Source organism: Nothoprocta perdicaria, unplaced genomic scaffold (assembly GCF_003342845.1).
Source record: "Nothoprocta perdicaria isolate Ctin4 unplaced genomic scaffold, notPer1 scaffold_4, whole genome shotgun sequence".
Taxonomy (NCBI): domain Eukaryota; kingdom Metazoa; phylum Chordata; class Aves; order Tinamiformes; family Tinamidae; genus Nothoprocta; species Nothoprocta perdicaria.
In genome coordinates, this window is record NW_020455643.1 from 4660164 (window position 1) to 4683287 (window position 23124).

A 23124-nucleotide genomic window follows, 5' to 3' on the forward strand; every position below is an offset into this window, starting at 1 on the left:
TTTCTCTCGCAGGCTGCCATTACTCTCACAGCAGGGCTCAGCCAGCAGCCACGGGGGCTGGAGTTACTGTTGCCCTGATGSCCCAGGAATGGTGCTCAGCAATTCCAGGAATTCTAAACACTGCGTAGGTACCAGCCCTACGAACTGAATATTCCCGTAATTGCTTTCTGTTACAGCAAAAATTCACTTGATATTTACATAACTATCACAAATATTTGTATTTTTTTTCTCGGAAATGTAAAATAAGCTTAAAAAAAAAAAAAAACCACAGAAATACCTTTTTTATTTGCAAAAGAGAAAAAGGCACTTGGTAAATACAGCTACAGAAATACTTTGGAATGAGACTGTTGAATATTTAATTTGCTTAATGCAGAGCCGTCACTGCTAATAGATGTGACACAACTAAAAGCTTTGCTCATTCAAAAGGCAACAATTAATAAGCAAGATTAATTTTTAAACACAAAGGAAGAAAGCCTTTGAAAGAGGCTTTACAAAAAGCCTRGATCATTTTTTTCCTCCTGCTTGTGTACTAAAGAAAATGCTCATCTGCTTAAATATGTTTGCCTATTTATTATCATTTTTATAAAATAGCAATGGTTTAATTTAGTCTGGGTTCTAAAGAAATAAGTTTGTTCTTAATCATTTTTGTATTTGAATGTATTCTTTGGTGCCGCTTATAGAAAGAGGAGTAATTATAAGAAAGGGAGTGAAAAAMCAAGCTAGTTACTTTGTATTTTTTATTTAACTGTCATTAGTTTAAGCTCTTTTGTTTGGATAGCTCCCTAGGTGATTCATATGTCATTCTTTGGTATGTCTTTTATATAATAGTAGAAAATAAAACATTTAAAATTTTGAATTTGTAGGTCTGCAGAAAAAAAGCAGGGAAGTCCAGGAAAAATAGAGCTACGTTTTTGTGTTTTTCTTTATTTTGTATTTTCCTTGGAATAGACAAGTGAGATTTCAAGTGATTATCTGGTTAATTATCAGTGGAAGCAGGTATATATATTGGAAATTTGTGTCGAAAGTTGCCTCGATTCATAATTTAGAAAACCTGCGGGCAAATGGCATATGTCAGTCTGATGCCGCTGTAGGTTCTGCGTGATGTTGAGAAAGCTCTAATTTTGGATGGGGAATTATGTATACGTTAAAGTTGCAGTGCTTCAAGAAATCCTTTAAGACTTTGCTTCATTTGCTATCTTTTTTTCTATACACAATTCACATCCTGTTACCAAGTGTTGAAACAGATTGCAACYGGAGGAAATTTCCAGGTGTTTCCTACCTGATATTCTTTGCATTCTTCTCATGCTTGCTGGATTTATAATGGAAATGCTGCCATGAAGTGGAATAATTAATGGACCATAACTCATGTAACAGGAGAAGAAACATATATTATGTAAACTTTATCTCTGTGGATTTGGATGCCATATATATATATGTATAAATATGTATATGTATATATAAATACATATGCATATGTATATACAAATATGTATATATTTATATTTTAAGGGGATGAGGGGCTGTGCCTCTCATCCTATCAGCTGTGTATCTCAGGTGTCTCCCGAGGCACCTGAAAAAGGCTCCATCTTCTCTGTACCCTCTGTATTCTGCATAGCTTCTGTAGTTAAACGAAAATCTATATATCTGCACAAMGGCACTGTTTGTAGCTAAACCTTAGGTTGGATTTTCAAGAACCTTCTGAAGTTGCACATAAATTTCCAGCTTGATTCAAAGGATGGGCTTAGAATCTAGGTGGCTTTCTGCTCTAGTTATTGCTGAACTCTGTCCATAAATATCCAATAATCACTAGAAATTCATAAGTTCTGCCCAATAATTTGTTTCCACCTATTGAAATATTACACGTTTTATGTTCTCAAGTTCTTATTTTGTTCATTCACACTGATAAGTCTACTCTGAATTGTCTGGATTAAATTAACGGTGCAGCCAAAGCTGTGGCTGCTGTGTTGCTATGGCAGTTTTCCTACAGCCGCTTCCCAGTGTGTTGCTGTGGTGCAAGTTTTTTGATAAATAAGAACTTTCTGGTGTTTTCTGCCCCGTGGAGGCTCTTCGTTGCTGTGGGAGAGGAATTTTTAGAAAGTATCCACAGCTTCACTGACCATCACGTGCTATTTTTTTTTTTTTTTAAAAAAAGGTAGATTCTCTAGAGATGAAACTGAATTAAGCCACAGTTCCCTTCTCAAAGACTTAGAAATATGGTGAGAATTGAGCTCAGGGCACCTGCGGGGTTGTTCCCGTCTCCTGCACAGGAGCAGGTTTCACAGTGTGGGACGTGATGTATGGACACCAACAACATAGCAATGGCAAAACCCAAACCCTACATATGCTTTATTGCTGAAGCACAAGGAAGGAACTGGGGCTTCCACATTTAATGCTCAATTTGATACTTTTAAGCTGCGTTAAGTATATATAGCTCCATCCTTGCAAGATAGAACCGCTTAGGTTTCTGAAGTCTAGGAATTACATGCGTTTAACATCTTGCTGGATTCGGTTAATTGTATATACAGTATACAATTATATACATTATGTAAGTAGATTGACAGGTTCACTTAGCATGCTAAAAATAATGAGGCTCCCTTAATTTATTCAGCAGGAAACTCTATATTCCTCCTCAAAAGAAGGACAGTGATTTTGTTTAACACAAACGTGACGGCGTGTTGTTACTCGTGGTATGTTTTAACAAGTCTGAGTTGATGTTTTTCTTTAGATCACTTAACCTTATAGTGCCTAAATAAAGGATGTATATGCTGTCTTGGATAGTATCCTGGAATTTCCCCAAATAAATTTCATCTAGTAATTTCCAACAGTTTATGGTATTTTTCCCACTTGGAATGTTATTTTCCTGTTGTTGGTTAACAGCTTGTGCCTTGAAATGCAGAATTTCGTTGCAGCAGTAGTTTGCCATAGCGGGGCCTGGACCACACATCGGTTGCAGGATTTGGAGGGTAAGGGATGTGGCTGCTKCTTCTGCCCTCTCCTCCTTTGGGATATATTTTATATTTTGGGCTTCTGAGCATCTTCTCCTTATTGTCAAAGATAGGGAACMGAGAATATTGAATCCTGTCTAAGAACAAGATTTGAGGTACAGTATCTGAACATCTCCAGAGCACAAAATGATCACTTAATGCTGCCAGACCTTTCCTTTCCTTTCATGTGGAAAGCTTCCTTCGCAGTTATTTAAAGTGCAGCAGCACCTAGGTACAGCAAGCAGATATTTAGGTGTTTGCACATGTACCCCCAATGTCCAGATTTGCCCTAGAGTAAATTCTGAGCATTAAGGTATGTTTATTTAGGCTCAGTGCCTGCATAACTTAACATTTAAAAAAGGAGTAAGATGGGATGGAAAAAGACAGCAGAAAGAGAGAGAATAAGTGACTTTGCCTGGGAGGCATGTTCTTTATGTAGAATCTTTTGGATTTTTTCTACCTTTCGCCTATTTTTATGTGTGGTAGTATGAGGATAAAGGACTTTTGCCAGAATTATTTTTTGTTYGAGCCTCGTGTCCGTATGGAGATTAAAGATGTTTGTTTTCCATTGGCTTAGTGAGTCTAAATCCAGCCTTTGAAGTCAGGTCATTTCAGATTCTGGAGATGAAAAATCAGCTCTTTATTTGGTAATCTCCCCAACACCCTCAGACTTGGAGTTTAAATAAAATGCTGCCTCTGCTGCGTATGATGTCAGTATGGCCTGAGGTTTGTTTAAGCAGAAAGCTGAAGTCAGCTTGAACAAAACTTGGCAAAAGTGGGGTATTTTATTCCTGTGGATGGCTTGAATAATGTTCCAGGGTTTCTGTGGAAATATTTTTGTTGCATTTTATGTTTCAAAATGGGTCTCCCCAGCATTTAGAGAGAGCCTTTGAGCTAGGATTAATTTTTTGGCTTGCGGTGAGTGGCCTGTGCCTGCAGGGAGCGTGTGGACGTGCTGCCCGAGGTGAGGGAGGCAAATAAGAAAATCCAGGAGTTCTCGGGTGGCCGTTCTGGAGGCTGGGAAGGGGGTTTGTGCCCTGCTGAGCGCTCCAAGGACGTGCCCAAAGCCACGGGTGCATCTCTGAGTCCTCTTGGCCGCCGTTGGATCCTCATGCGTGTTGAGGTCTGTTTTCCATGCTGTTTTTCCCCACTTCCCGCCCTGTTCCATGTTTCAGGCACAGTGCAGAGCTGCCTCTGACTCGAGGCACGGAGCTCGATACCCGCGGGCTCGGTGGCCAAGCGGGTGTGATGGGGAGAAGTGACGCTTTAGGGATGCTCAAAAGCCTTGGAGGGGCTTCCAGACCTGCCTCCAGGCCGAAACGTGCTATTGCTTTGCCTGATGGCTCAGTTTTCATGTCCATGGTGACGCTGGGTGTCTTTTCAAGGCCGATGGACACTCAATGATTTCCATTTGCCACTTTAAAAGCATTCCAAAAGCCATGTTTTTGGGGACAAACCCCCAGACAGACTTCTACCATTGTCCAAAAGCCGGACCTCCCGAAGACACTTAAATCTAATCCCGTGGCTCTTCCTGCCTGATTTCCAGCTTTTCCCGCGCTGGCGGATCCGCGTGTTGCGCGGGGCGCCGCACAAAGGCGCCTCTGTGGGCCTGGGGCCGCGGCGGGCGCAGGAATGCCCGTGTTTGCCCAGCGCGCTGCCCAAACACAGCCGTGTTTGCCGAGGGGGCGCCGGCCGCGGCTCCTCAATGGCTCCCCTTGTGTCCGGCCCTTTGGAATATGAGCGGGAGCGCAGCGTTCCGGGCGGCCGCTTGCAATTCCCCAAAAAACACAAAATAAATCCCTTAGTGACCGTATCGGGATATTGCCTCGCTCCTCAGCGCGAGGGTTTGGGRAGGGGGGAGGTAAAAATAAGGCACAGGATTTTTGTTCTTTGTCAGAGTTTTAGCAAAGGAAAAAAAAAACTGCATTTACAATTTTTTCCTATCAAATTGTATATGCATATTTCTAACATTCCATGCATTTTGGAAAAGGATGTTTGTTGTTATGAACAATTAATCATGATTCTTTTTGAAGAGGCTGATATAGGGTGTGTAAAATAATTCTGTTTTTCTGCTGAGCCTTGGGGTGCAGCTGTAAGCCCCGCTCTGCTGGGACCCTATGGAGTGAGGGCTGCTTCTCCAGGGCTGTTCTGTCACCTGCTCTTGGAGGACTTCATGGGAGCGCAACTTGGTGCAGCTGCTGTTGAGTTGAACAGTGCAGGTAACTTGGGGACAGGCAYGAGGTGATTTTGGTAAATCAACCTGAAAAATGTCATAATCTGCAGTGGTTGATAGTGTCGAACTCTTTCCAACAAAATGAAAATTTCGACCTCRTTCCCTTCCCTCTTCCCTTCCGTAACTAACTATAGATGTAACTATTTCTTCAAGTGTGCAGCTCATCTATTTTTGATTTCCAAATGATTCACAATTTTGCAATTCCAAGGTTAGAAATACTTTTATAGGGAAGGAGAAGCTAGTACAAAGTGCTAGAGTTGCTGAAAGCCAGAAATGCATTTTAAAACCAAGTGAAAAATCCTCAGCTTCTGTGGTTTCAGTGAGATTGCGGCCCTGTGCACATGCTATCAAAGCAATAACCACAGGGAATATTTATTACCGAGCTTTTCTATGGAGGGAAGTCACTGGTGTCAGCTCCAGGGTTTTGGTAGTTAAAGAARCTGATTCTGAGGAGAGTATTGACATAAACTATAGTCAATTGTTTATGTTTAGAAAAAGGAAAAGGAAAACTGAATCACATCAGAGTGCTCATAAACACTTCGTAGTGTGTTATAAATTGTTGYTTAAAGTTGGTTCATTTTCAGAGCTTCAAATAGCTTAACTGTAAAAATGTTGATAAACTATTTTCACGTAGTGCACAATTCCATAAAATATCTGCAAACAGCTTTGATTAATGCATGTAGAATAGTATATTGGGCTATAAAATATCTGTAAGTGCGTAATTTCAAGAAGTTTCTGCTTATCTTAAAGCAGGAAGAGTTAAATAGCATTAGCATTTTACAAGATGATCCCTTATCTTATGTGTCTTAAGGAGCAGTAATCTGTAAGGAAGAGTTAGTTATAGCCACATTTGACTTAAATCATGGSTTTTGCAGAAGGAAAAAAAAGGACTTAGCTTGAAACCTCAGCTTCAGGATTGATTTGTCATCATATATCTTGTAAACCCAGTATTTGCAGAGCTAGACAAAATTAAAGAATCTAGAAATGACTTCTTTGCTATTTATCAGTAGTGCAAGACTTAAGAACCCTAATATTACATATTAGGCAAAAGTTTATTTATTTATTTTCCTCTTACCATTTGGCATTCTAGAATATGACCCTTTCCCGAGATCTCGCAGCTCTGCAGCGGGGCAGCCCCGCTCGGGCTGCAGGACGCAGCGGGTTCCTGGCTCTTATCACCCCTTTGCTCCAGCAGATACTGGAGAATCCTGGAGATCTGGGGCCGGCCGGGTCCCTATGGCTCCCGCAGCCACCGGGAGAGTTGGGAGATGAGCGCTGCTCAAAAGCCTGTGGAGTTTTCTTCAGAATATCATCAAAATTTGCATTTGATGTGTTTTGATTCTGGCAAACTGGTATTTTCCATAACTAAATTTTTGTTGGAAAACTTCCAAGCAGCTCTGCTTACCCATTTGAAATATCAATAACCTTTGGATGAAGGTTAAACAGTTTCACTGAACATGCACTCAGTGTAAAAGTTAGTCTTGTATGGGTGTGATTGTAGGGCAGTTTATTCAAAATTTCACTTTATTATTACATTATTATTGCCTGCAATAGGTTACATCTTTTATGAACCCAGATTGATGGGTTAAAGTTTCCCTGTTATTTCTCAGGATTATTTTCTTCTTATATCTGCATATAGATGCATGTGTATCTGTGCACACATGATTGAGCGAAAGGGTGGGAGCCCTTCAAACATATGGTATGCAGTAATATTCSTATTATGCTGATGCAGGAAAGTTTTGGAAAAGATGATTTTCTAATGAAAACTGTATTTATTTGATACAACTCAGATGCAGAGCAAAATACACAGTGATTAAACCACACTTTTTGCAGGATTTTTTTATTAAGTTGTTTTGATCCGAGTGGGGAAGGTTGCATTACTGAATCTCAAGTATTTTATTCTTTTAAAATAACACTTTGTGTATGGTGAGCTTCTCTCCCTGCTCTTAAAGGGGGAAATGCTGTAGTTGAGACTCTTCGTTTACTCTGATAAATGATATATTAGACCTCAGCATTAAGTACCACGAAATCCCAGCAATTAAGTGGACGGTTTTTCAGCCTACGGTTGTCCAGAGGAAACCAGGAGCATTCCTTGAATAGCTGTGAATGGATAAATCCCTTCTCCTCACACCCCGCTTGCTCTCTGCGGATTCCAGGCCCTGCTCACCTCGTTGTCATAGCCCACGCTGCTGTGCCGAGGCAAATCCCTGTGGGAACCTCAGGTTGTTCAACGTGAGCAATTTGAAGACCGTATTATAAAACCATTGAATTCAACTTTTTACAGAAATATTTGGAAACTTTTCTTAACCTCTCYGTTCCATTTTGCCCAAACTGCACTTGGTTCCTCTAAATGCTCCCCAGCAGTGAATCCCTGAAAAGYGACGTCCACTTCGTTTGTAGCTGTAGAAACTCCTACTGTAACTGGAGGTTACAATTTGTTCTCTTTTAAGCGACATGAGAAATGTTTTAGATGGCAAATTAATTTCACAGTACATATAACCAGTGAGAAACTCGCCTTCATGGGTTGTAAGCTTAAAAATATTTTAGAGATTATACCCCAGATTCATGTTTTTAAATGAGAAGTGTTACTTTGACAATTAGAAGAATGTGGTTAATTATACCATGTTTGTTTTGCCTGAGCAATTAATCTGTATAGAACATGAGTCAAATGTCGCCCTGCTATCTCACATCGTGTCGTCAGGATTGCTTATCTGGAGAGAGGAAAACAAGAGCATATGGTTTGTGCTAGTGCTTATTTTTTGAAGAGTATGGTGGTGTCACGAGCCAAGAAGCAAGTTTTAAAACTCAGCTCAGCTCCCGCTCTTATCCGTGTGGCTCAGCCTGGGGCTTGGAGAGGTGAAACACAAAAGCCAGTGGGAATGAGGGAGGGTGACATGGRAAGCCAGGCACAACCTGGAGGGTCACATCCTTCCTCCCACACTGATTAGTTATGTATTAAATAAATGGAAGCTGGAAATGGACTATGATTGAGAGCTGGTGTTTTTCCTGGGAAACCCAATGTGTAGAGAGCAGCAGAGGAAAGGATGAGAAGTTAATGCAGTAAAGCTGATGCAAGTCGCTTTCTGCTTTACTCGGGACTGAGGTGGCTCTGATGAGCGTGAGGACAGTGCTTTAGGAACCTTCCTTTTATCTGCTCCGATGGAGGGCAGAGCAGCTGTAGGAATCAGGAGTCTAAGTGTGACTTGGGAGAAAAGCTTGGAAAATTGGTTGCCTTTATCCTGTGGAAGAGGAAGGCGCAGGGAGATGCAGGTAAAACTTGTTGGGGCTCACGTTTTGTCAGCCGTCCGAGGTGTTGCTTCTCCCCCCTGCCCAATAACACGGGATGACGTTTCTGGCAGGTGAGGATTGCTTGCTGTGCACCTTGGGGGTCAAGCGTAAAGAGCCCTGATGGGGCCGGAGGGGCTGTTGCCTCCGTCGGGGTGGAAGAGCCACTCGTGCAGCTTCCCTGCTGCCTTGGCACTAGCTCCTGGTAGCTCCTTGTACAGTCGTTTTGGGGTTGCCATGGTAATGTAGTAATTATAATACGAATAATTGGAGTGTTTTTCTGTTATTACTGCATAAAACCGGGCTTGTGCAATTATTGCTGTCTTGAATAAGATTTGAGCTCAAAGCGCCAGTGTAGTATTTGTGCAAACCTCTTGCAAGGGAAAGCCCTGTTACAAAGGCACCAGAAAGCTCCCKCCCCTGCCCCCAAGCCCCAGGCATCCTTTGTATGGGCTGAAGAGCTCAAAAAAAAAAAAAAAATCCATGGGTTGAATTCCATCTCTTGTGAGGTGCTTGTGTCTTGAGGTTGGTCTTTCCACAAATAAATAATCCCTACTGATAATAGGCAAGCAGTATTTTACAAATGCAAATAATGCTATTAATTGCTTGTGCTGCGTATGCTGTGTAAATTTGTCTCACCTTTCTGCACAGTGCCCTGCTGTGTTTTCATCCACTGTTTTTATGAAATATTTATATCGTAAAGCAAACAGCTAAGCCAAGCCCTAGTAGAAGATAATAGGTAGAAGAATCTGTTTTTTCCTAACTAGAATATTTTTCTATGAGATAACCAACGAATCTTTAAAAGTCCAAAGACATATTTGGACTTAAGCCTTGGCTTGTGACTTAGGCTGTACTTGAGGTTTGTGTCCAGTTCTGTTCCCACAAACATCCTGCGTGACCCTGCATTGGTTATTACAAATAAAATCACAAGGCAAAAAAAAAAAGTGAGGATTTTAGCTCTGTTGTACACAGATGTTAGGGGGACGTATTTGTTTGACTTCAGGAATCACAGTGTCATCCTAGGCTAATATTCACCCCATAATTAATTTTGCTACAGTTTCGGGTTATTGCGTTGTGGCTTATGTGCAAACGGATTCATTTCAGATGTTTTCAGTGCAGTTGTTTCTTCTTTGTTTCCAGAGTAGTCCTAATTTATTTAACAGTATTTGCCATTCAAGTTAACTGATTTTAGACAGATGTTTGTCTCTTGTGTTTTAGTCTAGACATCTAAGATTTACAATCTGTAACCCATCTGGTGAATGGCCATGGGGATATGCTTATTTTCAGTGCTAGAAGTATTGCAACATACTCGCTGCAAGTGCTTTTGCAGTAGCAGTCAGAAAAGGGGTGTTTTAGCATAAGCATCTTGCTTCTTTATCCAGATTAGGGCCAAAAGTATGGAAAAATTCTCATTTGCTTTTAAATTTGGTTCCTATGGGTATAAATGGGCATAGTTTGGGGAGGGACTTTGCAGGGATGGGCAGGGAGCTCCCACATCCATTGCAGGGTGTTGCTGTTCTCTGTCCCGTCTAGGGCACCCACATGCCTGCTTTAACCTTTGCCTTCCCAAAATTTTGGGGGGATAAAAATGAAGGTTGGAGCTTACTTCCCCATCCCACGGGCTTGCAATGCTCCCTCTGCAGCTCTCGTTCATCTGCATCTATTGTAAGTGCATCTGTTGAAAATGCATCTATTTCCATGGATGGAAAGGGTTCTGTCTAGTAAGGAGATCACACAGGTGAGCAACACAAGCATCCTGATGGACAGCTTTAAAATAAAACCTGCGACATCTGGATTAGCTCTGGCCCAGGAGAGTTTGCATCTCTGAATTGTGGCTGGTTTTATTTGTGAAAACTATTTAGCTCCTCCTCTGAAGGACTGGGAGTTTATAAGATCGCTCTGGTGTGAGCAGGTTGGATACCTCACAACCAGGTTGCGCGACCGAGCGGTGTCACTGGGTGGCCTAAGGGTGAGAGAGAAGCCACCCGCACCTCTGCTGCAGGGCAGGGGACACGAGTGGCAGCGCCTGCTCTTTTGGTGGCACCTCTTGTGTGACACGTGGACTCCCGAGATGGCTGYGGAGGACGAGGTGAAGGTCTTGGGAGGAATGGGAAGGAGGCAGCGCTGCTTTTCCTGCACCAACTGTTTAACTTCAAGAACATGATGGCTTTACCTCGCTGGTTTTCATTTTCTACTTAGCTCCTCCGCTGGGTTCATGCTATTAAAATTTATAGGAGTCTTCAGAGTAAATCTGCCAAGATCACTACATTTTTGTTTCTCTGGTAATGCAAGTGTAGCAGTGTGAAATTGTAAATTGGCACCAGTTGGGTCGAAGCAGGGCTGCGGTTCCTCGGAGAAATTYGGGAATTTTAGCCCAGCTTTCAGGGGCTCTGGTAAGAAAGTAACTCTTGTAATGAAGCCSGGTGGGTTTTGAGCTTTATTGCTAAGCCATGAAAAATGATGAGTGGAAACATACGTAGAAGCATAAAGCTACGTTCTGGATGTGGAAAAATATCTCCAGTGGGGGTCATTTTTATGGAGAAGAGCAAAGCAGTGTATTTAGATGTGACAAGGAGGAAGGAAAACAAGTTAGTGATACAGAAAGAAAGAATCAGGTGCATAGTCTGAGAACTGAATGCCAGATTTGGTTTCTACACTCTAAGGAAATTTACCCTGTGTGAAAAGGTTACTTGGGAACAGAGAAGCATTTCTTGCACAGTTGTTTTTATRCAAGAATTGTACAAGTCACTGACAGAATCTGAGGCTGAAAACAGCCTTTAAAGCTGTGGGACAGGCATTCCTCAACTGGACTACGATGGATTCCTGAAAGAATAAAAATGTAAGAATAATATGGAAGAATAATAATATGGGAGGAAGAATTTTAAAACTAAAATTTCTAAACCTGCACCTAGTAGCCGCATAATCTGCAGTAATGCAGTTGGGAAGAGCTAAGTGCTTTCATTTTTGTTCTTCTAGATGTGCAGGTGTGTACTAGACAAGATTGGGGAAGTTTTCCCWATTTTTTCCCAATGCTCTTTTACTTCCCAGCTGGGGCTGGCTCGTCCCCTTCTCCTCCAACAGCAGGTGAGGAGGGATCCTCTCTCTGCACCTGCATTCGGAGCATCCCTGTGTTAGAGACATCCCCACATGGGGCGCAGARAGGTGCCCTGGATTTATGGTGCTGGAAGCCAACGTGGAATTTGGCCTATTGTTTTATTTAGTGGAGATGGCCAAATCTCTCCTGGCTTTGTTTCAGTATGAACCCAGGAGACATTCCCAGTTTAACAGGTTCAAAACGTGTTAAAACCAGCTCATTTCAGTGTATATTCTGTATATAACTATTTTTACAATTCCAAAATATTAGCCATAACTAAAAATACACCCAAAAAAAGGGACCAAAAAAAGAAAAGCTTTTGTTTTAKTGTTAGATGTGCAGTGGCTTCAGTGCAAGGGTAGACTTCAGTAGCTCGCGGGCCTTGTCGCGCTGCGGGATGAGCTCTGCGTGTTACTCRCTGCCGCTCGAAGTTGTTTTGATAGCGGTGACGAGAGAGATGAAATAATGTATGCTAAAGTCGTTTGGCCAGCCTTGAAATCAAAGCCCTGGAAACAAAATCTAGCTGCAAATCACCAAGCTGTCATTCCTCTAAAACCTGTTATACAAACGACTTTAACAGTTTGCGGGTCAAATCCAAGGTTAAGAATCTTCTTGCACGGTGCACGTTTTGATGATAAAACACAAGCTCTTTTTTTTTTTTTTTTTTTTTTTATTGAAATGGAAGTGTTGCAGTCAACGGCATCTATGTGGGAGTTTGATTTCTTCCTGCTGGAAGATTGCAGCTCCATATGAGCAGCTGGCAGAGGCTTTAGAGGGACAGATGCTGAGGCTCATTGAGTGGATCATCTCGGTGCTTGTGCTCTAGCGGCCATCTCGTCTATAGGTAGAAACTCTAAAACTTGCTCTTTTCAAATTTAATACTAAGCCTACAYACTTTGGAGGAGTGGGGGGAAGCTAAATCCACTGCAAATATAAGTATATGCTATTTTGGCAAGGGCTGAAATAGCTTCAACACTAAAGCTCTGTCTTTTTAAGCAACATTCACTTGCAGCATTTAAGTTGTTGTCTCCTTAAGAGCTATTCAGAARTGTTCATTGGATACAGATTTTGTTTTCTTGCCAACAGCAAACGGGTAAGATAACAATATTAATGATTAATCTTACCTCTTCTCAGATGTGTTTCATCCTGTATAACTGAACCAGCCTTGCTAATCTAGTGTGGATCGAAAGGCTGCACCAAGGTACCGTGTGTGTGTGTRTAYAYATATATATATACACACACACATACATACACCTGATGTATACCCACATACTGTCCAACTCAGTGCTGTGGCATGGGGCCACATATGTAAACTAGAGAGAATTTAAGGTTCTCAGGGAAAAATGCATTTAAAATAATGTTACAGGGATATTTTGATAGGAAGCATTTGTCCGCTCAGAAACCATGCATGTTGAATAGACTATAAATAACCAGATGGGAAAAGTGAACCAAGATCAGAGGAGATGGGAATAACTCCGGTGAATTCATGTGTGTGACGTGCGGCAAGAGCCGCTCAGGAGCCCTGGCTGCTGCAGGASGAGCAGCCTGAACAGGACAGAAATGTAGGTATGTAGGTGCATAGAGAACACGTCTTTTTTTAATAATATGGCCTGGTTTTGCTGTTCTGTTGATATTAGAAAAATGAATTCTGGCTCMCTGGGTGTTGTTAGAGGCTTCATGGAAGTTGTCTCAGCTTTATGAGCTCCTGTGCCCGTGGGCAGGAGCCAGTTTAGGCTGTTGTATCCCGTCTCTGCCCGAAAGGCATCTCCTTATGGATTAGTTTCAGCTTCCTTTCCTTGAATGCAATAAAGGACAGAGGTGTGAAAGGACTTCTCCATCAGACAAGGCTAGGTATGATCCTCTGTAGTAGAGGTAAAGTTCAATTTACAGTAATAAACTGCACAATTTTCTGCAAACTCTTCTCCAGCATTTTAAATGTAGTGGCTTCCTTCAAAAGGATAAGATGGTTTTTATTGCCCTTTAGTCCATTAAGGCTCCATCACAGATCCGAGTTTGATGGCTTAAGTCGTTGCATACCAGCTTAGTGACAGTACCTGACGGGAGTATTTTTTTTTTGCCCATGGTAAGTGCTAGATCAACCACATTAGTGTAAGCATTTTCATATGTAATAAGAAGGTAATTAATTTCCCCTTTTCAAAGCAGTAAATTCTCATTGTGAGCATCTGTCTGATGTCTGGGTACGCTTTTTTTTATTGACTCTCCTGCGTGATATTCCTGATTTTAATGACTAAATCAACAAACTATTTTCATTTGAGCGAACAATTTTCATTTGAGGCACTTTTTTTTAGCTGTGTGGCTCTGTTTGCAAAGTCTCTCCTGATTATGGCACTTACTTTGTTATACTTGTACTCACTGCCTCCAAATGGAGCTGGTATGTTCAGAGCTGGATTTCAGAGTGGAAACCATAAGCTTCTTGCTTATATAACCACATTCCAAGGTTAGTCTGAATAGCTGAGATAATGAGTTTGGTCTTTGTGCATTCTTAAATAGACAGATAGTTTTTCGCATATGTGATTTTTGGTACAATTGGACGCTTTTCTTGGGAGGTGCCGGGCTGCAGCCCGCACAGTTTCGGCTTTGTTTGGTTCTCCCCTGCCTTYGACAAGAATAACTTAACCAGGTTTCAGTATAGGAGTTGTGGGCTGCTAAAGGACATATTAGGTTACTGCCTAATGCTGTATGACTTGATCAGTGGGTAACATAAAGCCTGTGCTTTAGCTGTTTTACGATGAAAATATTATTTCAACAAAATGTATGTTAAAGTCATTCAACAGTGATCTTATTCTGTATGCAAGGGTGCAAGCAACTGTCCCTACACCTGGAATTAGCAGAGCTGCTGACTTTGGCTTCTAAAGTAAAGCTATTTTTATCCATGTCTGAGCAACTGCGAAATATATATTTAACTGAAAAAAGTGCCATTTCTCTCTTTGTGCTAGGACCAGCGGAGGTTCCTATGATGTCACCCAACGGATCCATTCCCCCTATCCATGTGCCTCCAGGTTATATCTCACAGGTATGCTCCTTTGGGAATTAAAATGCATGTAAAAGCAATAGCACTGATCCATGTGGAGAAGTCTGTGTGCCTGAAGCGTGCTATTCTTTAGAAATACTGCTGAAAATGCAAATTGGAAAACCTTTTCATCCTCTYCTACCGACAGTACATACACATGTGCCCATGTGAGCATACATGTGCTCCTTGCAGATTATGCAGCGTGTACACCAAGTTTTTTAATGTTAACAAAAGCTTAAAGCATGGTTTGGGTTTATTTGTCCAACTTTGCTCGTGCTGTGAGCCTTAAGCTTCAGCATGACAAGCACAAGGGGTGGGTGTCTGGAAGAAGGAGAAGTCACTGTAAATGCATGTTGTTGCTCCTCAGCATAACCCCAGTAGCAATAGGGTTATAGCACCCCTATAGAACCCTACTGCTGTAGCATTAGTAGTAGGGTTTTGAGCATCACCAGAGAAGGAGACTCCACAGCCTCTCTGGGCAGCCTGTTCCAGTGCTCTGTTCCCCTCACAGTAAAGAAGTTTTTCCTCAAATTTAGRCAGACCTTCCTGTACTTCAGTTTGTGGCYGTTGCTTCTTGTCCTGTCTCTGACCACCACTGATAATGTCCATGTAGGACTGCTCTGATGGGCTAGCTTCTTTATGTTTTAGTAATGAAAACTCCAAAACTCTATTTGAATTTTGTTTTTAAAAGATTAGCTTTTCTTTTGAAAGAGCTTGGATACCTTTTTGTTATTAAACTGCATATACTGACCAGCCCTCATACTAAGATAAATGCTTTTGTATAATTGRAGTGCTTTCCAAAACTGAGTGATGAAAGTCTTGCAGTTGTGCCTCTATCTGAACCCAGTTCCTCCTGTCTGCTTTGCAAAGACTTTGATAGGGCACCATAATAACTCCAGCAAAAAAAAAAAAGGAAAAAGAAGAAAGAAATCCTTCTCTTAAAATAATTTCTAAGGGCCTGTAAATGTGTTGTAAAGTTTCAGGGAAAAACTGTGTTTGGTGTTTTTCAGTAGCAGGATGTTTGTTCTGCCATGTGGAGAGTGAGCATTTTTGCCTCACAAATGACATCATATGAAATAATGCTTGCAAGCATGTTGTAATCAAATTAGCTTCTATTGTAATAAATGTCTCTACTTTCCTTGCTCTTTCTTTTGCTGTGCTGTCTTGCAGTTAATAAATCTATTTCATGATAAGCCCCGAGAAGGCAAATTTAGAGGAGCAAAGTTGTAAGGCAAATTAATTCACTCTGAGAAGTGAATAAAAGCACGTTTGATTTTTGGTTTGATTTGCCCCAAAGTGACCATGTAGGAGTCTGGCAGAAAGCTGACACCCCTGCGGAGGAGTGACAGAGCCTGTGAAGAAAAACCATGAAATCTTTTTTCCATTTTGTGTCACCRAACTTTTTGGAGCTGAAAGCTTTAGCTTAACCGTCACATTAGCTCTCCAGTGCCTGCAGCCCCAGATTCAAGGAACACTTAATTCCCTCCTTGGTCTGGGAGAAATGATGGACAACTGGGAGCTGGGGAGGTCACTTTGTGCCCCGTGAGACMAGCTCCAGTGGCACTTGGCAGAAACCTGCCTGGACCCTTCTTATTTCTTGGCCTGCAGGACCCCATTGGTAATGACAACTAGAAGCTGGTTTGTTGGTGCTATGTGAGGGGTGCCGGACCGGTTAGAGGGGACGTTGTGAGGCTGCCTCCCTCCAAGGAGCTCCTGGAGGATGAGAATCCATCATTTGGATGCTAAACTGTGAAATCTGGGGGCATCTCCATGAAACACTCTTTGCATTTTATATTGTATTTTGGAGGAGGAAGTGAGGAGGATTTGAGGTGTCCTAATGACAAAGATTTAAAAAAATGGAAATATTAACTTGTCTTCTTATGGCCTTTGGCTGAAGACTCCTCTCAAATTTGGCAAAATTCCCCTGGAGTTTGAAGAATTACTCACATATAGTTGGACATCGGTGAGAACAATCTGGCACAAAACTCCCCTTTTGGTTTTATTTACCGTTGTCAGTGTTCACTCTCTGCCTCAGATATTTTAAGGCCTCTCCTCTGAACTCCTTGCCTAGTCYCAAGCTTTCAGCCACGGATTTTGCATGGTTTGCTGCTCTCTGAGCTTCTTTTTTGTTTTATAGACTGCGAGCGATCGAGTCATCCTTTAGCAAGATGATCTTCCCTAACACACTCAACACAGGCCAGGTTTTCTAGAAAGGGATTTAAAATTAATTTTATTTTAAAATATTATACCCCTTCTGTAAACCTTGTGTTACGCGCAAGAGTAATTATATATTTTTTAACTGGAACGTTAAAAATATAGAAACAGCATATGTGTACAAAATGAATATTTTTATTTTTCCTGAAGTGTAAGATTGTATTTTGAGAGAAAGAAAAGAAAACATGGAGAAATKACTTATTTTGAATATGTGAATTCTGACTTAGACTGAGTTGACATTTCTACAATGATATCTTTAATAGGCAACTAAAAATGCTGTTCTCAAAACGTGGCAACCAGCGTGGGAGGTAATTTTGTGTATGAGTTATGTTCATCCAAAATCTTCTGAAAGATCATCTATCACACTTAGTAATTAAGCTTCATAAAATATGAAAAAATACACAAATCTGCTCTAATAATATTGTTACAGAGGCAATGTGCCAATTACACCAGCAAGCACTGAAGTATAACAGCAAAAGGCAATTTAACTAGTAAAGTTTGAAAAGTACAAAATACTAAAAGTTTGCTTCTAACAGCCAAGTGGCCAGGGATATTTTTTCTATGAATATCAACTGCTAAAATTAGTAGTTGCTTTTAGTATTTCACTTGCATCTGAAGACTGCAGCAGGGCTTAGGGCTTCATCGCTTCTGGGCGCTGAGTTAGGCAGTTCAGCAGGCACCACGTTACGTAAAGATCTTGCAGTCTTCACAACAAAAGTTTTAAGCAGACGCAAAGAATTGCAGATTTCTTTAAACCACAAAATTTAACCTCTCTGCTGAGTTATGTTTTTTTTGTAATAGTGGATAAAAGCAGATGRTTAAATTTTGTTAGACCTCCTCTTTCAAAGACCTCAGCCCTGAGGAACATTCTGAATGCCAAGCAGCAAAACCCCCTAAAAGCTCAATGGGACTACCTTAAAGGTAAAATGTACGCTGCATCTTAGTAAGTAAACTTGTTTTCCTTTGTGTTTGTGCTATGCCTTGGCACCTAGGCTTATCTTGCAAAACAAATTCATTGCTCTGTTGCTCCCCTCCAGTGTCCTCAGTGAGCTGAGATATACAAGTCTCTCTAGCAGCCTGTTTGTGGTAGGAAAATAAATTGTGCCTTTATATGCCTTATGCACTTGTACATTCAGAACTGAAGGGATATTAACTGTTCTCATATGGTTGTATTTTTAGTTCTCCAAAATGGCAGACGTTTTTTGCATAAACTCGAAGAAAAGTTTGGCTCTTAAGCCTGGACTGAATTTTGGCAGATTGACTATTCTTCAGAAATATAACTCTGGAARAATTATAAGCTGGAATTTTTTTCTTTTTTTTCAACCTAAGCACATTTCCATCTTCCTACATCTGTTTTAACATGCACTGACTATGATACTTGCAGCCAAGTTGGGCATATTTCAGAGTTGATTTGCATGGACACATAGACCAGGATGTAGCAGAAAAATACGTGCCCCGTAGCTTGTTTTTAATGGGCACCTTTTGTGAACAGAGCAATTTTGAAGAAGCAGGTCAACAGAACAGGTTCCTGCAGAAAACGTCTCCTTGCGCTCACAMACGCAAGCTCTTCCATGGTAGCAGTGTCAGGTAATTTCTAAGGGTTACTAGGTCCGTATTCACTCAAATAGCMCTGTCAAAATTGGTATAAGTTTTATGTGGGCAAGGTAAGATTGATCCTAATGAATACTGTTATTTTGGTGATTCATGCTCYTTTCTGCTCCTTTCTTAATCGTTTTATGCCTTAAATACAGAAAAYTTATTTTGCTCCTTCACCACCTAGTTATCACTAGCAACAGTTAGTACTGCAGTGATTAGTGTGGCCGAGTCTTCGAGAAAGCCACATTACCCCATGATTACCYTTGTGCTGATACTAATTTTAGCAACATGTTCCTGAGTAAAACTTAGGACCATCCATTTTCTAATCCATTTTCTAGGACCTTGTAAACAATGCTGCTTTAAAACCACGTCCAATGCTGCATCAYGTGCTCCTTTCCTTGCCTTGTAGGTGATAGAAGACAACACGGGCGTTCGGAGGGTGGTGGTTACTCCCCAGTCTCCGGAGTGTTACCCTCCCAGTTACCCTTCGGCCATCTCTCCAACCCACCACTTACCTCCGTACCTGGCACATCACCCCCATTTTATTCACAACTCCCACACGGCTTTTTATCCTCCTGTCACTGGACCTGGGGACATGCCACCGCAGTTCTTCCCACAGCATCATCTTCCCCCTACAATATATGGAGAACAAGGTGAGCRGAAAGCAAGTGCGGCTGAAATACGTGTGTTTGTGCAGTTTTAAGGGCTTGTGAAACCAAGAATGACAGATGAATTGGAGAATTGGTGAACTGGCTTTTCCCACGTGAACGGAGTGTCCTGCTTTATTTCCTGGAGCACACAAGTGTTGTGGAGTGCCAACATCCAGCATGCAAGAAATCGAGACATCGCTCTCGGTTGTGGATGCAAAAGCAATTTTGATTTTCAAGTATAGAGGGAAAACTTTTCTTCTGCCRTGTTCCAAACCAGAGATGTGAGTCACGCGCATCGTTCTTGCTGCATCATGGTGCAGCATTGTACAGAAAACAAAATTTGTCAATCCTGGCTTGGAAACGCAGATGCGAAAGGCTTGGAAGGAGGGCTAGATTTGAACAAGTCTCACCAGTCATTTCCAGTGGGAGATGCTGAATACCAGCTTCCTGTTGGCAAAAATGTGCTTTTTGCCCCATAACTGTTTGTAGCTGTGGTGATTTTCTAAGAAATAACAGGCKTTTTCAGTGTGTTATTTTGGATGAATTGTGCAGTAAGTCATTGAGAAGCACTGTCTGCAACCCAAGGGTAGCATGGCAACCCTAATCAGACCGTAAGTAAATAATTGCAGTAAAAGGAGTGAAAGCAGCATATTTCTGTCTAACTGTGCATTGCTGTGGCTGCTTCGCCCTTGAGATAAGTCCTGGTGTATTCTGAGAGAGGGCGTTAACCAAAGAAATAATCAGCAAGATTGCAGGAGGTGTTTAATGTGGAAGTCAGTTCAGGATTCATGTTTTACTGCCAAATTGTGAAGCTTCCCAGAAYTAGTATCTTTTCTAAAGAATTGAAGCTAAATCGCCAGATGTGAGGTTTTGCTTTTTTTCCCAAAAGTGGGGAGAGAAGAGGCAGAARAAGAAAGGTATCTATTCATGCTACCCTTTCAGTTTTCTGTTGGCCAGCAGACTTCGTTTGCYAATGAAGAATGGACCCTTGTCACTAATATTTAACTTGAATTTATTGATAGGAGGCAGGAGTGGAAAGGAAGCAGAGAAGAATCTATGCAGTCTGTTTTAGTGGTAATTTTGCTAACCTGCACCACATCCAAAAATTAAAAAAAAAAAGAAAAAGACCAAAATTGCGAATTAATATTGAGCCTACTTGAACATGAAGAAGACGGAGTTCAATCCTTCATCAGGAAAATGCTGGCAGGATGAAAGTCCTCTAGGAGGAGGCTAATCTTACTGAAACTTTATAAATTACTGGGAAACTGCCAACAATGCTAGTTTATGTAAAAATATATTTTGAGATATTTGTTTGAAGTGTTATGCTGTGCTATATGTAGGTAAGAGAAGACAGTAGAGCAAATCAGATAAATAGAGTGGAAATTTCCCCCTTGAAAAGGGAACAGTGTAGGTTGTGTGGTTGCTTAACAAAATCTTGTGTGCAAATATTGCAGTGTACTAAGTAAACGTGATGAGTTCCACTGCTGGTTATGCAGATGTTGAATATTTCTATAGCCTGGAGGCAGCAAACTGATGATTCAACTTGAGAAGAGAAAAATTCTTTGGTTGATGTATTGGAATGGCCTATACTTGTAATATGGAAAGAATTAAGTGGTGAATATTGGACTGATGAATGTCGTTTCACCATTCCAGATTTGTTGCACAATGGCTAATAATGACTTTAAATAGAACAATTAGCCTGAGTCGTCGTCTTTCCTAACAAGCACTGATTGCAAATCCTTCCATCTCAGACATGTCCTTTCACGTCCAAAGTTAGAAAAATTGCACGTGTTTGTGGCATGCTGTCTTTAGGCTGTTAGTTGATGCGAGAGTCTAAGTATAATCACGTACCTAGATAAGGAAAGATAAAAGACCAGACACCATTGAAAGAGAAAAGGAAAGAAAATCTGGCAAGTTGAAACAATTTGGAAATTTATAATAGGATAAGGCAATGTCAGCTTAAAAATAAGGCTTCCAAGAGCTGGCTGGGATGCTTGTTTGCTTTGGAGGTTTACAAGATCACTTCTGAATGGAGGTAGAAAAGTATAAGGAACATATTGGATATCAGTTGGTATTTTGCTAATAAAGGCAAAACTGGTAGGTTTTTTATTGTGCTGTTTTTGAGTGTGAATTTGTTCAGACTTCAAACTTAAGGCAAGTATGAAAAAAGATGATCAAGCTGTTCAGAAATGTRGAGACTTCTCGGGTTCCTCCAAGCTGACCTGCCTTAATTTTGAGAGGAGGAAGGCATTGTATTTAATGAAGTTTATCTGAAATGTATGCAATTCTAAGAATCAGTGTTCTTAAGACATTTCTGAAGCCTCTTAAATAGTGTTTCTTTTTAGCTCCTGTTATAAAGCCTAAAGCTTCCACTTGATGCTGAGCTATTGCTTCTTTCCCTGGGTAGAACCACTGTGACAACTGCCAAGTCTACTTATGCAGGAAAGTTAGGTTGGGGGGAGCCAGTAATGGCATCTTGAATGCAGTAAATCACAACTAATTGCACCCATTAGGTGCTGGGGAAGAAGCTGCTAGATTGTTTTGAATTTAGGAAAACTTTTTCCTGGCATTTTTCCTTGAAATCTGAGCCTGTGAAACACACAGCCTGAGAAGGAGGGAAGGGAAGAGGCTTTATTGCTGAGTGTAGCTTGTTTGTGCAGAGTCATGCAAAAAGCTCGGCGATGTAAAAGGRTAAACAAACATGCTCATGACAAAAAAATAATGAGAGAAGTTCCTGTAGAAAAGGAGAAGGGATAGCTGTGTCATAGAAATGTATCTCTAGAAAAATCTGGCACCATTTCATTTCGAAATGGTCTAGACTTGGGTTTTCTGGGAAGTTTTGGTGACTGAGTTGTTGTTCTGCATTAATGGGGGTGGATTGTTCCGTTCCAGAAATCATACCACTCTATGGAATGTCCAGCTACATTACGCGGGAGGATCAGTACGGCAAGCCGCAGCACAAGAAACTCAAAGAGCGGCAGATCGATCGCCAGAACCGCCTGAATAGCCCTCCTTCATCCATCTACAAGAGCCATATAGGCAGCTGCACGACTGTATATAATGGTTACGCAAAGAGTCACAACGGAGCGAGCAGCGGAGGAGGAGGAGGAGGAGGAGGAGGCGGCGGCGGTGGTGGGGGGGCACCGGCAGTGAAGAAACCGGAACGCAGAGCGAGGAGCAGCCCAAAGGCAAATGAACAAGACCCACGTGGTAAAGACAGTTTTATTTATTTTTAATTCCTTTTTATTGCACCTTTCCGGCTCACAACTGCCTGCATATGGATCTAGTAACCATGCCAAAAAACACTACCACCCACATGTAAAGACAGTGTTAATACAGTGTGAACTTAAATATAAATGTTGAGCTAGCTATACTGTATTTGTTTTGTAAGAGGAGCCCGTCACCTCCCTATCTTTCATGATTATTCCCTGGAGGCTGCATCATTTTCTTCTTAACTGTTTGGAAAATAATTGTGTTTTATGGGCAAGTTCTTGGTTTTATTTTTCTTTTTGCACAGACCTCTTGACCCTTCACAAAAATCCCATTGTAATTTTGAGCTGTAACCAGAACCTGCCTAGTAGGTAGTGCTGTGTTGTATCTCCTGCATGAATGTGTTTAACTCGGTAGAACATTTAGAGAGGTTGCTGRAAAAACAGATTTCCTTATGTAGAAGTTCAATATGAATCAAATTAGTTGAGTCAGAAGAAATTGAAGAAGAACTAATTAATTTTAGCAGTTGGGATTTGTGATCAACTAAGTGTAGGTACCGTAGAAATAATATTCTTTCACATTTCTGGACTCTTATAAAAATGTGAAAGTCTTTGATCATTCATAGAATCAAATCTCATTTATCCCAGTCATTCCATGTGCAGCCTCTTCTGCCTAAATTTAGCTCAGTAACTTCCCTCAATCAGTTATACCTTTCATCCACTGCTTTCTTCCTGTCTCCTTTCTAATTGTTAAAGCTTCAATTGGCTGAAGAAACTTTTATGCAGTAGGAAACCTGATAACAAGATCAGTCTAAAATATTTATAATG

At 41.1% G+C, this 23124-nt stretch overlaps 1 protein-coding gene across 1 annotated transcript in view; it reads left to right on the top strand.

Annotated features, from left to right (window-relative positions):
• Nucleotides 1-23124, top strand: part of FNDC3B (fibronectin type III domain containing 3B) — a 130698-nt gene that overhangs the window by 30792 nt on the left and 76782 nt on the right. The window contains exons 3-5 of the mRNA XM_026045279.1: nt 14554-14630; nt 18847-19090; nt 21980-22297. Coding sequence (XP_025901064.1) covers nt 14554-14630; nt 18847-19090; nt 21980-22297 — 639 coding nt within the window. The remainder of the gene's footprint in view (nt 1-14553; nt 14631-18846; nt 19091-21979; nt 22298-23124) is intronic.